This window comes from Stenella coeruleoalba (assembly GCF_951394435.1).
Source record: "Stenella coeruleoalba genome assembly, chromosome: 10".
NCBI lineage: Eukaryota > Metazoa > Chordata > Mammalia > Artiodactyla > Delphinidae > Stenella > Stenella coeruleoalba.
In genome coordinates this window covers 33,222,790-33,239,031 of record NC_137156.1, presented here as the reverse complement: position 1 = coordinate 33,239,031, position 16,242 = coordinate 33,222,790, and the positions used below count along the sequence as shown (strand labels likewise).

The window sequence follows — 16,242 nt, the reverse complement described above, 5'->3', positions numbered from 1 at the left end:
GGCCGCTAGGACGCACGCACCAGTTAGGTGCCCTAGTCACGTGGAGGAGTTGAAGATGGCGGCGGCCCAGGCGGTGGAGGAAATGCGGAGGCGCGTGGTTTTAGGGGAGTTCGGGGTTCGCAATGTAAGCCTTGTGGCCTTGAGCTCGGGAGGAGAAATGGGAGCGGAACAGGGATGAGTTGGGGTCAGAGTGGGGACAGGCTTGGCCTCGCTGCCCCTTCGCGGACAGGCTCGTCTCTCTTTGCTCTAGGTTCATACCACCGACTTTCCCGGTAACTATTCGGGCTACGATGATGCCTGGGACCAGAACCGCTTCGAAAAGGTGGGTGGAGCTGGAGGTACCCGGAGAGAGTACGGGGATCGGACCTTGTAGTCTGAGTAGCCTGTGCCTCAGAAGCTGTCCTTGTGATGCTGTTCAGGCTAAATTAAAGGTCCAGGTTCTTGTTCTACCTGTCCAAAAGAATCTGGACAGGGAGCGCAAGAAAGGTCACACACAGAGACTAAGGCGTAGAGAGAAACAAAGAAGCAATTTATTAAGGGGCAGAAGGGAAAGTACGTACACAGAGAAGAATGAGGGCGTCCTCGCGAGTGAGGGGCGCACCCGAGGAGTTTTGTGACCACCACCCCTGCGGTGGGATCTTGATTGCACCTGGTTACGTCAGCTTCTCTTGCCCATTGGTCTTTTAAAGCCACCGCTCTTCTGAAAGCTGTTTTCCCTTAAATTTTTCCGTAGCGCCAGGTGTGGAAGGTTGTATAGCAGCCACCCGCAGCCTGTGCATTTTTATTGCTCATGCTCCGCCAAGCTCTAGCTCTGTGGGTTTTCTGGTTAGGGTTCTCTGTTTAGGTATCACGAAGTTTAATCAAGGTTTAATTTATGTTCTTGTTGCTGATGGCCATTCCTCCATGCTTCACAGTCTCATTAAGTGCAAAACAAGGAGAGGTGGCTTTGCCTGTTGCCTAAAGTCTGTGTTTGAGGAGGCTGTCCTTGGGTCCAGCCCTGTCTTTCCTGCCTCAATTCCACCCTGAAAGAGTTCCTTTCCAAAATCTTTTGGGGTTATTCAGGGCCAAAAGTCTCATTCTTCTGTAACTTCTTCAAGCTGGCAGGGGCAGTCTTCCCTTGTCTGACCCTGGGAATGAAACTTTCCTCCTTTCTGGTCAAGGAGTCCCAAGATTTCCATAGAGGCCTCAGCAGTAGGCAGTGGCTGGAGTCCCTGTATGACCATCATGTTTATGTCAAATTGTTGCAACCTGGAGGAAACAAATTTAACAAGCAAGTAAAAAGGCAGGGGCCAGAAATCAGCAAAAGTATTAATGCAACCAGAGGTCCAAGGGTGCCTTTGGTTATATCCTTTTGACTGCAGTCCATGTGGAGTGGGCACTGGGGTTATCCTTTCCAAAACTGTAACACCTGGCCAGGGGTGTTGATGTAGGTGTAACATGTTTTGTTGATAACTGCACATATCCTTACCTGCTCAGCTAGGAGATAATCCAAGACCAGTCTATTATCCATCACCACATTAGCTAGGGAATTAAGAGATGTTGAGAGTCTAGAGAGTGAGTCCCCTCTGGTCCTGGCCAGGGTAGACAGAGTATCTGACAGGTTATAAAGTGTTGCCTCGTGGTAGGCAAAGCCCCCTCCCCCCTGCCCCGTGGAGCTGCCAAACCAATAGCAACTCCTTTTTTTGCCAGGATGAGTCCAGTTGCCCTCTTATTTCAGGAATGGGATTATAAATGGTTATACTGAGGTCCCTGTGATTACTTAGTTGGCCTAGCATGCATTGTCCCACTATCAGGGCATTATCTAGATAAGGAGAGGCCTTAGCCAATCCCAGGGAAGGGAAGGAGGAGTTGGGGTTGTCATCTAAAATATCTGGGGTATTTTGGTCTCTTTTCTTTGGTTCAGTGAAACAAATCTGACATGATTCCTTCAATGAAGCGTTTTGGTATAGCATCATAAAAGCCTGCACGTAAGGATCCTCAGTGTATTTCTCTAGTTTCCTGCAAAATAAATCCAGTTGTGAAATAGTGTCATAATTTGAAGAGCCATTTTGGAGCCAGGTTTCCCTGACCCTTACTTGTATTGAGGCCAAAACGAGTTGCAGAAAAAGATGAGTTTCTTGTGTTTTAGCTCATCAGCGTTGAATTCCTTCCAGTTTTTCAGGATGCGTCCTAAGAGGGACTGCTCGGGTATTGAAGGGGCACCTCCTATGGTGTTTATACCTAAAGTGGACAGAAAAGAAAACAGCACAAAAATCAGGGCATCCTGTGAGTTTTGCTCTCAGCTTTGGTAACAGCAAGGGCGTCGCCTTCTACCATTACCTACTTCCTAGGCCTTGGAGGCGTCCCCCTCAGTGACCTTACTAGTCCTTGGATGTCTCCAAGGTGAGAGGGTCTGGGACCCTGCCCATTCGTCCCCGTTGGCCAGGTAGGGGGATTGCCTTTTCTTTTTCTATCCTCCTTTTTGATATAGGGCATGACCAGTAATGTGTCTGCCTGTGGTGCCCAGATGTATCCACTTTTCTTATGACTCTAAGAATCCTTCATAGTGGTGGAACTGCCACCTAGCTCGGGAATCTAAGATTTTAAATAAAACTTCTATATTTAAAGACATTAATGGAAGAGGACTCCTCAGAGAGAGAGAGAGAGAGAGAGGCGGAGAGAAAGCCTGCCTTGGAAGCTTTGGATATTGCCAGAGTAAGCAGATCTTTCCTAAAAGTGAGACCCAAGGAATTAAGCCATGAGTAATTTTTGAAAGATTTACAGTTGCATTAAGTTCCTATTCCCCTAATGCAGACACCCAAAGGAGGGAGAGAAAGGTTAGGGTGAATAACGATTTTGTGGTGGCAGCAGCAGTGGTGAGCTAAAAACAAACAGTCCTTTTTAAACCCAGCATGGGCAGAGCAGAGCCCTCTCCGGTAAAGGTGCTGAATCGAGACAGCACTCAGAAAGGATTAGCAGAGCAGCGAGAAGGAACACGAGGAGGATAGCAGGCATCCAGGTTCACCAAAGCGTATTAATTAGTTTATGGGCGGACTGGTGTAACGGGGCAGAAGGAAAATAGCGGCCAGAGGTACTTAGCCTTGGATTTATGAAGTTTTTTTGTCCTTCTTTAATAAGGACTTTAGGTTTGGAAGGGGGCTCACTCGCCTGTCTGGACTCTTCTGGTTGTCTGTGGTCCTCGATGTTCTGTGAAGACTTGGGAGGAGGGATAGGTTTAACTCTAGACAGGTTCCCCGCTTAGCTAATAGTTGGTCATCCATTCTTGGTGTCCCCAAAATACTTATTTGGTCCTGTTGGGTTTGATAACAGGCAGAATAGGAGTATTGTGTGTGACTGACAAAAGACTAGTAACCTGCACCTGGTAATAATCAGCTTGGCCTGGGGGGCCCTTCCTGGGATGTCTCTGTCTCAGGCTTGAAAATTTATGGGTGTTAGGTTTCACCCAAATGTTAGGTTTCAGCCAGAGCAATTTAAAAGTTGGGGCCTGTTCCTAGTCGCTGAAGTGTCTCCCAAGCTTTTATAACGTATTGTCCCGTTAAAGGATGGGGGCATTCAGGGACTACCGAGAAGGCATGTGAGACCAAGTATTGTTCAGATTGGCAATTGAGTGGCTTAATGAAATACCAACTGTGGGGATTTTTATCAATACTCGATTTTTATCAATACCAGGCAGCTTTTAACATTTGAGAGTCCAGCATAATTGTTTAAAGACAGAGCAAGTGGCTCCTGTATTGATTAAAAAACTAGACCCTCTTACCTGCCTTGTTAAGGATCACCTGGGCTCTTCTGTTGAGATGGTGAATTTTTCCATGCGAGCCAAGGACCCCCGGCCCTGTCAGCTATCTGCAGCTACCATTTGGAGTTTCGAAACCCCTTTGTCCAAATCGGACATGGGACATTCTCACGTCTGATGGCCTGACTTTCCACAGTTTGGACATGGGGCAAGCAGTTTCGCCTTTTGCCCTCAACAGGAACGGGTGCAGTGGCCTGGCTTACCACATTTGAAGCAGACCCCTTGTGGAGTCTCTGTTGTTCTGGTGTCGTGTCTTCTCTTTGTCCCTGAGGTTGCAAGGCACTGCTGACAGCAAGAGCTGTCAGTTGAGCCTGTTTCTTAGTTTGTTCCCCTTCGTGCCAGTCCCTCAGGGCTTCCTCTGCCTGGTCACGGTTATTAAATACCCCATAGGCCATATCTAGCAGCTAAGGCATCAGAGCCTGAGGCCCCAACTGTAACTTTTGGAGCTTTCACCTAATATCAGGGACAGACTAGCTGATAAAAATGTTGTCCCAGTAGGGACTAGTTCTTGGGGTGGAGGAGTCTGTGTTAGTGCATTCTCTAAAAACTTTCACAAGTTTAATCCTAGATGAGGCTCATTTGGTCAGAGAAGGAATTCAACTGCCTGGACTTGTCCCAAATTAAGTAAGTACTGCTCTTAATGAGTTCACTGGTTTTACGTGCTTTTAGATTTTAACTAGTTCTGAAATATAGCCCTCAATGGTCAGGGTCCCCAGGCAGCATGGGGTGCACAAAAGCCCAAAAGAGAAAATGTCCTTGGTGTCTCTGAATACTCCCAAAGGGTATGTCCCTGGGAGTAAAGATTACCTGTGATCCTTCAGGGGAACCAAGCTCCTGCCAAAAGGAGGAGCATTGTCGGTCAGGACTGGCTACGGGTGTCCCTGTTTTTCTCACTCCTGCTGACTGTAGCCTGTGTGAGGGTAGTGACCCCATCATATGGCAACCCTGCCAGCCCGTCCTGAGGCCCGTGTCCTCCCCTGGTGTCTGCGATAACCAGGGTGAGCGACCTTCCTGAAGGCTTCAAGGCTTCTCTGTAGATTCTATAGCCAGTGATTAATTCTTGTGTTCCTGGGGTGCATTCCCCTAAAATGGACATCCTTATAGTTCCAGGACCTATTTAGGTTCTAGTTTTCATTCTCTGAAAGGGTGGTAAGTATCTGAAAATGGGTACCAGCCACTAAGGGAGGCAGTATGTGTAATTATGTTAAAAAAAAATCTAAGAAAACCTCAGCTTTCTTCAACTTACAGTCTGTCCAAGTAAGGCTATATTTATAAAATATAAAAATTTTATATTTTTGCTAATTTGAACCTGACAATAGTTAATCAAATGGTGGATAAGATAAACCCAGAGGGCAAAGCTCCTGTGGTTCAGGTCCCTGACTGCCTGTGAGCAGAGGCTGGCCTGACATGCCTTGCAACAATGAGAAGTGCAAGACCTAGCAGCAAGCTTGGAAAGCACCTGACAAATTCCTCTTCCCCGCACTTCCGGGAGAGCAAGACACGAAAATATGAGTGAGATGGGCCGCAGAGGCGCGACAAAGGGCGAAAGAGAAAAGTAATGATAGGAAGTCAGGCAGCACCACTCAAGTGCAAGGGAGGTGGGAGGCTAAGACTTACCAGAGACCAAGATGAAGGGTAATTAACTTCCAATAAATCTCCTGGCTTGCTTGCCAAAGACTGATGCCAGACAGGCTAAATTAAAGGTCCAGGTTCTTGTTCTACCTGTCCAAAAGAATTTGGACAGGGAACGCAAAAAAAGTCACACAGACTGAGGTGTAGAGAGAAACAAAGAAGCAGTGTATTAAGGGGCAGAAGCAAACGCACTTGGCAAAGAACTCGGGCGTCCTCGCCAGTGAGGAGGGCATCTGAGGAGTTTTCTGACCCCCCCCCACCTTTTATTTCAATTCCTTGAATGGATGCAGGTTTCTTTGATTAGGGGCAGAATATTCATTGGTGGGATCTTAATTGCGCCTGGTTACATCCGCTTCTCTTGTGAGTCTGTCTCCTGAAGCCACTGCACATGTGCTCTAAGAGCCATTTTTCCCTTAGCAGTCAAGCACCAGGTGTGGAAGGCTGTATAGCAGGCAGCTGCAGCCTGTGCATCTTTATTGCTCATGCTGGGCTGAGCTCTGTGGGTTTTCTGGGCAGGGTTCCCTGTTCAGGTGTCACAAAGTTTAATCAAGGTTTAATGCATGTTCTTGTTGCTGATGCCATTCCTCCATGCTTCATAATCTCATTAAGTGCAACACAAGGAGAGGTGGCTTTGCCTTTTGCCTAATGTCTGTGTATGAGGAGGCTGTCCTTGGGTTGGGCCCTGTCTTTCCTGCCTCACTTGGGGTTTGCTCCGTATATCGAGCAACATGCTAGGTGCTCGGTAGACACAACTTCTGCACTGCTTTGCAAATACGATGTTCAGTCTTGTTGTAGAAGAGCATGCGTAGACAAATGAGTCCAGAGTAATGCGGTAAAGGCGGTTGAAAGCAAAAAAGGTGATGGGGTTGGGGCGGGTGTATCCTGCACAGGCACTTAATCCAGAATGAGAAGGGGGGGCAGAAGTATGGAAGATTTCCTGAAGGAGATGACATCTCAGTTCAGCCCTGAACGATGAGCAGAAGCTGAGAACAGCGAAGGGTGAGGAGTGTCCAAGCAGTTCATTGTTGCTAGAATATGAAGTGGGTCAGCGTGAGTGTTAGGCAAGACTGAAGTGCATTTTAGGCACTGTAGGTGATAGGGAGCTTTTGAAGAGCTCTTAAGCAGATATTATCATATCTGCAAGCTTAATGGTTGGGAGAGAATGAATTTGAGGATTGTCATGTGGTGTGTGCAGATTTGTGACAGAATTGCATAGGGGAGCTGAGGCTGAAGGCAGAAACTAAGATTGTGATCATGGAAACAGAGCACGGGAGACAGAAGGTAAATTTGGTGGTTGCTTGGATATGGGCTGTGAGGGGGGAGTGTAAAATTCGCTTGTTGGGGAACTACTTTGATGGATGGTGGTGTCATTTACTGATGAGAAATGGGTCTGGGGAAAGGGAGTGTTGACGCATTCGGTTTCCTGTAGATGGAGAAGTCTAGCAGGCTAGCAGGAGATATATATGAGATCAGAAGTGAGATACAATTTGGGGAGTTGTCTGTACAGATAGTTGCTAAAACCATGAGTGGGGTTGAGGTCACCCTGGAGAGACACAAACACTTGGGAAATGGTAACATGTATATGGTAGGTGGAAGACTGTGAATTTAGTAGAAGGACTGATCAGACAAGGAAGGTTGGTGCTCAGAAATCAAGGCAGTAGTTTGGAAATGGGATTCTCTCAATGCCAGGTCCAGGGGAGGTGTCTAGTAAGATAAGGATCGAGTAGTATCAACTGGACTGAGCAATATGTGAGCCTATTCTTAGTAAAATAGCCTCTGTGGATGGCCTGGCTGGAAGCCATATTGCAGAGGATTTTAAATGAATGGAAGATAAAAATGAAGACTTTTCTAGAAACTAAAATGATTGGAAGCGAGAGGGACATCTGGGCAAAGGGAGGTTCTTGAGGGGAATATCTGGGGGGTGGTATTGACTGTGTAGAGAGCAGGCTTCATTTTGTGCTTTTCCTGTTCCTTTAGGATTTCCGCGTGGATGTGGTGCACATGGATGAAAACTCATTGGAGTTTGACATGGTGGGAATCGACGCAGCCATCGCCAATGCTTTTCGACGCATTCTATTAGCTGAGGTATAGGTGGGCGCGATGGCAAAGGTGGAGTCGTGTGGGGAATCCTCATTTGTAGAATTGTCTCAAGTGGTATTTTTCCTGCAGTTTTGCTGAGCGTTCCTCCTGCTCATTCTTTGTAAACTTTTCATCAAGCGTTCTTCTAGGAGGAAGTCTCCATCTCCCTATGTCAGGAGGCAGGGAGTAGATGGGGAATCTACGGGGTCTTTGTAGATGAGTGGCTTTCTTTTCTTGGGCAGGTGCCAACCATGGCTGTGGAGAAGGTCCTGGTGTACAACAACACTTCCATTGTCCAGGATGAGATCCTCGCTCACCGCTTGGGGCTCATCCCCATTCATGCTGATCCCCGCCTTTTTGAATATCGGAACCAAGGTGAGGGTTTGAGAAAATTAAATTTTGGGGGAAGGTGGGCAGCTCTCCTCTGAAGTTGATTCTGGAATCAGACTGCCTGTGTTCGAACCCTTGATTGGCTACTGTATGACCTTGGGCCCGGTACCAATCTTTTGGTACATCAGTGCTGTTGTCTGTGAGGACATCTGCCCTTGCCTTACCAGGGTTGCCAACAGGATGAGAGAAACATGCAAGGCATTCAGCGTAGTGCCTGGCACCGACGTCCACTAGCTCTTTAACAGTCCCCACCTCCTCCCTTTGTGTAGGAGATGAAGAAGGCACAGAGATAGATACCCTGCAGTTTCGGCTGCAGGTCAGGTGCACTCGGAACCCCCACGCCGCTAAAGATTCCTCTGACCCCAATGAGCTCTATGTCAACCACAAAGGTAGGTACCAGTGGGGTGAGGAAGAGGGCCCCCTGTTGGTGGGTGCCAGTTTTAGGGACTTTGGTCTGATGTGCTTCCTCCCGCAGTGTACACCAGGCACATGACATGGGTCCCCCTGGGGAACCAGGCTGACCTCTTCCCGGAGGGCACCATCCGACCGGTACACGATGATATCCTCATCGCTCAGCTGCGGCCTGGCCAGGAGATCGACCTGCTCATGCACTGCGTCAAGGGCATTGGTGAGACCCTTTGATTACCCTGGGGTGAGGTATGACTAAGGGACTCGGCTGAGATGTCCCCGACAGGTAGAGAGCCAATGGGCCTTTGATATCAGGAGCTTAGGGAATGTGAGGAAGGGTCTCCTCCCAGGCTCTGAGTTCCCTCTTCCCTCCAGGCAAAGATCATGCCAAGTTTTCACCTGTGGCAACAGCCAGTTACCGGCTCCTGCCGGACATCACCCTGCTTGAGCCCGTGGAAGGGGATGCGGCTGAGGAGCTGAGCCGGTGCTTCTCACCTGGTGTTATTGAGGTGCAAGAAATCCAAGGTATGGGATTTGGGATGCCAGGCCCTGAAGTATATTTTCTTTGAAGGTAGCAGAGAAATAAAAGCTCTGGGCTCATGTATTTATAATACGGTTTGTTTTCATTAGGTAAAAAGGTGGCCAGAGTTGCCAATCCCCGGCTAGATACCTTCAGCAGGGAAGTCTTCCGGAATGAGAAGCTAAAGAAGGTTGTACGGCTTGCTCGTGTTCGGAACCATTACATCTGTGAGTTTCAAGTTGGAGGGTGGGGTGGGGGTGGAGTTCTTTGGTGCTGCAGCTTCCTTGCAGAGTTCAGATGTGGAATCTAGCAATACGTATAAGGAGCTTTTGTAAGCCCTGCCTGGGCTAAAGTGTCCCTTTGGTCCCCAGTCTCTGTGGAGTCAACAGGGGTGTTGCCACCAGACGTGCTGGTGAGTGAAGCCATCAAGGTACTGATGGGGAAGTGCCGGCGGTTCTTGGATGAACTGGATGCGGTTCAGATGGATTGAGGCTGCGCTGGACCTGGCATGGCTGGGACTGGATGCTCCTGAGGCAAGCTGAAGATGTTAGGTTCTGACCTGCCCCCACAGGACTGCTGTAGAGAGCCCAGAGACTAGGGGTCCTGAGTTTTCTGGGGACAATTCCAGCTTTATTTTCAGTCAATACACTTCGTTAAATGTGCCACAAAATGTGACTTTTATGCCTTTGTAAGGTCTTAATGTAAATAAATTCACATCCAGACAAAAATCCTTTTGTTGGAGACCACTTTTTCAGTTTTTGTGCAAAAATATGGGGCACCTCAGAAGAGATCTGGCGTTATTTAGCAGTTGAGAGCATTGGGCTCAGACATCACTGCAAGTCAGGGCCAAGTCCCTCTGAAGCCCCTTGAGAAATGCCAAGTGTGATGGTTTCTGGGGGCCCAGCCAGACCACAGGAAAACACCGTGTGCTGCTTAACCCATTTCCTGGATACCAGAGGAAGTTCCTGAGAGAAGAGGGTGGTCCACGGCAGTCAAGTCACATCAAGAGCCACACGAGGAAGAGTAACAGTCCCCTTGGGCAGCCCCTCTGGGTTAGGTCCAGTGGCCACCAATGACGACACTGAGAGAACGGAAGGGCCGCCTGGTCTATGTGTCAGGAATAGAAAGCTGCTTCTGGCTGGCATGCTATTTCAGAGGGTTTGACAGAGCAGGGCTGTCAGTCACAGTTCTTCCTGTCCAGCCCCCTTAGCAAGCAAGGTGCTCACGAGGAACAGTGACCCTGGCGTACGTTACTAGTTTGAAAAAGGGAGATGGGGCCCTTTCTATATGAAATTGAGATTTTTACTGACATGCAGATGTGCTTTAGAGTTAATGTTTCTACAAAAAGGTTCTATAAACAATAGAAAACTTCTAACATGAAGTCACAGGATGTTAAAAATATTACAACACAATAAATACAACTATATCCTCCACAGCCCCACCGCAGAGAAGAGTAGGCAGCTAACAAGTTTGGAGGGAAACATGCTGAGATGGCCTTCACAGTGGACAAGAAGCCCAAAGCACCACCCAGGAAGAGGGGATGGACCAAGTCTGTGCCATAGAAAGCGCAATGTGGGGCTCCCAAGTCCGTTTCCCCAGCTTTGCCTCTTCCTGACCTCACCCTACCTGGGGGGGCCACACCAGCTAAAAGCTGCAGCTTCAGCATCGCCAAAACCCTGCTCAGGGGACTGGATCAATGCCAGGCCTCTGTGGGGAACACATGGACACACACTCTAAGTGTGTGTCCTTCTGTACAGATTAACTAGTCGTGCATCCACGTCCCCTGTGCTTATAGGGCCGTCCAGTGATGTTCAGAACAGACTGGAGACTCACAGGTTGTGATGGGAAGGCATATTTTTTTCTTTTGGAAATGGCCCATGAGGGAAGTGACCAGGGACCTGAAAGACCACGAGATTTTTGAAGGCACCTGGACTGAGCTAGTCCTAGGAGAGACCAGTGGCTTTGCCAGCTGCTTGTCACAGATGTAGCCTAGTTGGTCTGGGTTATCCTTAAATGCCAATGACATCATGTGACACTAGATAGGGTACTGTGGCTCTTGTGCCTGAGTGGACCCTGGGGACTGGGGAAACCACACTGAGGGGTCATTCATGGAGGGACAAAATGTGTGAGCTCTAAGGGATGTTACAGAGCGCTACAGACCCTGGCCCAGCCCTGGTCCCTGAAGGTACTAACATTTGATACTGTGCCCAGAGCTTAGCAGTGGCCTGTACCATGGATCCCATCAGGTGACCAGATTCTTGCTCAAAACAAAGCAGGAACTGGCCAAATTCAGTTCAGCACTCAGCACCTGACCCAGATATGCCCCTGGGGGATGGGGAAGGTCCCTGTCAGCCCAGCAGCAAGGGGGCTCAGTGGGACTTTCAACGATCCAGGAGAAACTCTGGCACAAGTAGTTCAGGGCTGAGCCCCCGCCGCAAGCCTGGCTTGTCGCAGCATTGGGTACAGCGCCCCTAGTTACCGCTCTGCACAGGTGTATGGCTGCCTGGGGGCGGGAGGGCCTGGGGAGAAGGGCCGCTCTGCTCTAGCTTTTCTCTCTTGGAAAAGGCAAAGCTCCAAGCAGGATGGGAGATGCCTGGGTAACCTAGACAGAACGGTGAAGCCCTAACTCCCATTCTTGATGCTTTAGCGTGGCTTCCGGCCCTGTACAGGGCCCACTCTCTCCAGCTCCAGACCTGGATCTCTCTCCAGGCTGACGACGGTGTAAAGTGAGGTGGCAGTGGAGAGGGGCCTAGAGAATAGCTACAAAGGGGAAGAAGAGATGACAATAAAGGTCGAGGAAGAATGCCCAAAAGCTTGACTCAGGGTTCAAAGATGGCGGCCAGGCTTCCCTCCTCATTGTCCAGCACCTCCGCTTCCAGCATTGGCTTTGTCTTTTTGAAAAGTGAGGGGAGATTCTTAATGTGAACTTCTTTTCGGAACTGCTCGCCCAAGGGTTTCTGTGGAAGACAAACGAGAAAGAACTAATGCTGGGTCTCGAGTGGTGGGTTGTTTTAAAGATCGTCTCACCATAATGGTCGTGGCTACAGCTGGTTTCTGGTTTGCCTGTACACATGGTCCAAGAAGACTGCAAAGGTGGTTGGGAGCACTAAGGAAAGGGTGTGAAGGGTGTGACCTACCCCAATGCACCCAGCAATGAGGCGTTTGAATTGGTCCTTCCGGCGCTTGTCAGCCACTTTCTGCAGAGAGGGGTTCAAAAGCTTGCAATCAAACTGGTCCAGTGAGTCCTTCTGAATTTCAGGGATCTGCTCCATCACAGCTCTTATCTCCAGGTACCTGGGACGCTGAGAAGTAGGGGTAAACCCACTCAATGGCACAGTTTTGGGCCCCGTCACCTTCCCTATCCCTTGCCACACCCACTCCTCAGGGGCAGCACTAGCAACTTGGCAGCTGCCTACGTTTAGGATTAAGGCCCAAGTGACCAGGAGCAGGCAGGCTGTGAGGGATGAAGCCGCAGCCATCCTGCCCCCAGGCTTTCTCCACTCACCAGCGCCTCATATATCTGGAAGGCCAGGTGGACCAGGGAAGCCATGCAGCCATCGTGCTGCCCATGCGTCTGTAAGCCCTTCAGCACACTGGTGAACAGCCATGTAACAGCATCTGCGAGCAGTGTCCCTGACAGCACCTGGGGAGACAGCTGTGCTCAGGGCCAAAGCGGGACTCTGAAGGCCTCAGCACCCTAGTTCTTCCAACTGATTCAGTCAATCCTCATGACCCAAACGTTTCATGAGGGGAGAGGAGAAAGGGTGAGTAACCATACTTGTTTGAGGAGAGGCCAGCAGAGCTGTGTGGTCGTCCTCTGGCACGACAGAGTATCCTTCCAGGCCAGGGAATTGAAGGCTGTAATTAACAGCGCTGTACAAACATCCTAACAGAAAAGGATGGAGAATTACAATGGGAAAACAAGTACAATGTTCTCTGAATTCTGATGCATCAGGAGCTAGAGTTTTAATAGGTAAGCAGGAAAATGATAGACGCAGCTACTGAAGAGATGGGAGTTTGTTTCCTCTATGTCTATCAGGCCATCCAAAAAAGAAAAACTAACCAATACAGAAGAGAAAACCTACGTGCAGGAAAGAGAGCTCAGGCCTGGGGGAGGCTGAACACCAGGGACTGGTGGCAATGTGCCTGGGTGTTTTTCTGAGCCTTTGCCCATGCCAGCATGGGAACACAGTGGCCTTGTGCCTTTCCCACTGTTTTCTTTAAATCATATAAAGGCGTATTACCAAAAAACCCTCCTGATGGCATCAGAAAATGAGAAAAGTGGAAGCGAGCTCCCTGGCTGGGCAAGGAAAAAAATCTCGCCTGCCCCTCCACCCACCTCATGCTTCATTAGACATTTTCCCAGGTCTGTAAGCTCTGCCATGGCCGAGGGGGTTACCTCTGTGGCCATCATCTCTTCATCTGTAAGTAGAGACCAAAATGTTAAGCTCCATCCTTTCAGAACAGAGACCGTCCTTTCTGACAGAAGCCCACAGAGTAAAGGAGAGGTGAGTATCCTGGGCTGACTGGTGGTTAAAGGTACTAGGACAGCCCCCCAGCCTCATAAGAGGGTGTAGAAGCCTCTGCCCATGGCAGATCTAGAGATGCATCTAGCCATACGTTTGCAAAACAAGGAATTTTTCTGGACAGTTACCTAAAAAGCTGCAAATGCTGAGGATCTTTTGTCGTTAAACAAATATCTGAGGACCCACTACAGCAGTTACTGGGGATATAAGAGGAATACGACAAAGTCCCTTCCCTGTTAGGAGTTAAATTCTAGTGAGGGAGAGAAGTAATTAATAACACAAATAAAACACGTCAGGTAGTGATCAGTGCTGGAAGACAGAGCAGAGGAAGAATCTAGAGACCGGCGTTGCTATTTTTGATAAGCTGGTCATGGAAGACCTCTCAGAAGTGACATCTGAGCAGAGACCTGAATAAAAAGCAAGGGGATGGGCCAGGTATATAGTTGGGAGAACAATCATTCTAGGTAGAGGAATCACCAAGCGCAGAGGCTCTGAGGAGGGACTGTGCTGGGGAATACAGCAAGGGCGCCAGCATGGACGAAAGCTAGGTGTACAGTCTCCTCCACACCAGACTGCTAGGGACACAGTTTCTATGGGAACTGACCTGGTTACAGAAGTAACAATATTTAGGAGCTTAATGGCTGACCTCCAAGGGCCCCAACAGGCTCACTTACCGTCTCCATCTGCAGGGGGAGCAGTACCATGGTCAGCACCTTTCTTTGAAACACAGCACACAGCTAAAGCAAGAAAGCAGGGTTACTAGGCTTATTACCACCAGACGACAGCCGTCTCAGGCCAATGGATCCCAAACTGTCTCTGGGCAGGTGAGGAGTGGGGGAAGGTGGGATACCGTCCAGGCACAAAGTCAGCTTCACCAACAGAAATAGAGGCATTTGACCAGACTGTGTTCTGGTCCCTCTTCAAGTTCAGTCAACTGGCAGGAAATTACAGAATTACCTGAGAGTAAATGACCAGGAGAGGATGCCTGATATGTATACTTGGTCTACTTTGGATCTCAAACAAATGAACTGACCAAAAAATAAAAATGAAATATAACCACCTTCATGTCTAAGAATTAAAAAATTTCCCTATTTTGACAAAGCTAGAAGTTATTCCTACCATTAATCCAACTTCCTCCTGCTATTTTAAACCATTTCCTCATAATCTGCCCTTAGTATGAACAACTACAATGCAGTTCACAATTCATAAAATGTCCTTAAATTGACTTAAGAATTACACAGTTTCTATTCAGTTAATTATTTCTTATCAATCTGTCAGTGTTGCTGCAAACATGTTACGTGAGTGACCAGCTTTTTTTCCAGAAAAAGGCTTGTCTTCTACCCCTGGTTCCCACGCCACTTACTGATCAGGTCCATGACTTCTCGGGTTAACATCCTCACCAGTTGTTCCTCCAGCATCTCTTGAGACTCTGGGTTTTCATCTGTTGTCTCATCTTCTCCACTGCAGAAAACCAGGGGCCAAGTTCCATGGGAATGCAAAAGAAGCAGTGACCCTAGCTAGACCTTCTGTGCCCACTTCCTTCTCCTGACTTCCTCTGGTCTACATTCCACTCAAAAGTTAGGAATGGGCAGCAGTGATCCACTGAGGGGCATTATTACTTGTGACTGTACCCAGTTGGCTTGAGGGGAATGGATCAAAATCCTAAGAATGTCTCAGCATTCACCTAAGGCAGCTGAAGGTACCCCCTATGAAGGCTTGAGCTGAGTCTGCCTAATGGTCACAGAAAAGCGATCTACCATCTGGGCTGAGGATGATTATAACCCACTGCTGTTCTAGCCCTGGGATGGCAGAGTCCTTCCTCCATGTCTACCTTCTCCCACCCCAAGCCTGGCTGCCAGCTCATCCGTCACGGAGAAGAGAAGGTCCCTTACCACAGCAGGCTCCTCTGGTTGATGACTTGCCATTTTTGGGAAAGCCTCTGGGAAAACAAAAAAAGAAATCAGTGCTACACTAGGGAGAAAAGATAATATCTAAGGGCCACTTCATGGTTAGAATTAGCTGAAGATGAGTCCAGGTAACAATGACAGGGCCTTGGGAGACCCCACAAGGTTTAAAAACCAGATACGGTTTCTGTAACCTCTCCCACACCCACGACAAGGGCAGCATATCAAACACTTCTTTGCTTGGAAAGGATCAATGACATTTCAGAACTCCTGAGTCTCTCTGGACACACCTATTCTCTGCCCAGCTGGTCCCCCTGCTTAATTCCAGAGTCAGGGAAACAGATCCAGGAAGAGCACTCCCCTGATCACCTCTCCTCAGTTAACAGGAGGATAGGAGTAGAATCTGAGTCTGCAGGTGCTTTGCAGGCAATGGAACCAGTTTAGTTCTTCAGGGGGGCTGTTCTACCCCGGGCAGCAAGGGTGGAGCGGCTGTGCAGCCAGCCTGGCAGGGCCAGGAGACGATGCTTTCAGGAGCTCTTGACTTGTGAGACTCACGAGAGGCCACCCACTCTAAGAGGCCTCTTTGCCACCCTTTCCTGGCCAATCTCTTACCATGTGAAGGTAGGTGAAAAGAGGTCCAAGGATGGGAGACACCAGGGCTTCGTAGTGCTCCGGGGGACAGAAGAGCACCAGAGGCTTCACGAAGACCCATGCCGCGGCAGGTTAAGAAGCTTTAGCACACGAGCGCACACCCGTCGTTCTAAGGCACCACTCCCCTGCCAGGCTGGAACTGTAATAAACTCTCCTTACAATGTAACTCGCAGGGAAGAACCATACTCCCCCAAACAAAAACAAAGAGTCTGAATGAGCATGCAGTATGAGAGTGCTTCTTCCAAGAGAAGCACCTGACAAAGTACAGAAAAGGGATATAAAAGCTTCATTTCTCATCTTTCCAAGAAATGGGATGGTAAGAATTTCCCCTAAGGAGAA

At 48.8% G+C, this 16,242-nt stretch overlaps 2 protein-coding genes across 4 annotated transcripts in view; one reads left to right on the top strand and one right to left on the bottom strand.

Moving 5' to 3' along the window:
• On the top strand, nt 1-9,563 carry POLR1C (RNA polymerase I and III subunit C). The gene is made up of 9 exons (XM_079933400.1): nt 1-124; nt 251-322; nt 7,403-7,510; nt 7,747-7,879; nt 8,164-8,283; nt 8,370-8,522; nt 8,678-8,827; nt 8,933-9,049; nt 9,194-9,563. Exons 1-9 carry the CDS (start codon nt 56-58, stop codon nt 9,310-9,312), a joined length of 1,041 nt encoding a protein of 346 aa, XP_079789526.1. The 5' UTR covers nt 1-55; the 3' UTR covers nt 9,313-9,563.
• A 482-nt stretch (nt 9,564-10,045) lies between these two features.
• The window catches only part of XPO5 (exportin 5), a 45,961-nt gene continuing 39,764 nt past the window's right edge, over nt 10,046-16,242 (bottom strand). The window contains exons 24-32 of one of the 3 annotated variants that reach the window (XM_079933394.1): nt 15,865-15,962; nt 15,241-15,287; nt 14,712-14,809; nt 14,023-14,085; nt 13,162-13,244; nt 12,601-12,708; nt 12,328-12,465; nt 11,960-12,124; nt 10,048-11,779 (exon numbers count right to left, since the gene is read on the bottom strand). In XM_079933394.1, the coding sequence (XP_079789520.1) occupies nt 11,642-11,779; nt 11,960-12,124; nt 12,328-12,465; nt 12,601-12,708; nt 13,162-13,244; nt 14,023-14,085; nt 14,712-14,809; nt 15,241-15,287; nt 15,865-15,962 (938 nt within the window). In that variant the 3' untranslated portion in view covers nt 10,048-11,641. Of the gene's footprint in view, nt 11,780-11,959; nt 12,125-12,327; nt 12,466-12,600; nt 12,709-13,161; nt 13,245-14,022; nt 14,086-14,711; nt 14,810-15,240; nt 15,288-15,864; nt 15,963-16,242 lie in introns of those variants that run through there. The other 2 variants (XM_079933395.1, XM_079933396.1) reach the window with 2 other exon arrangements.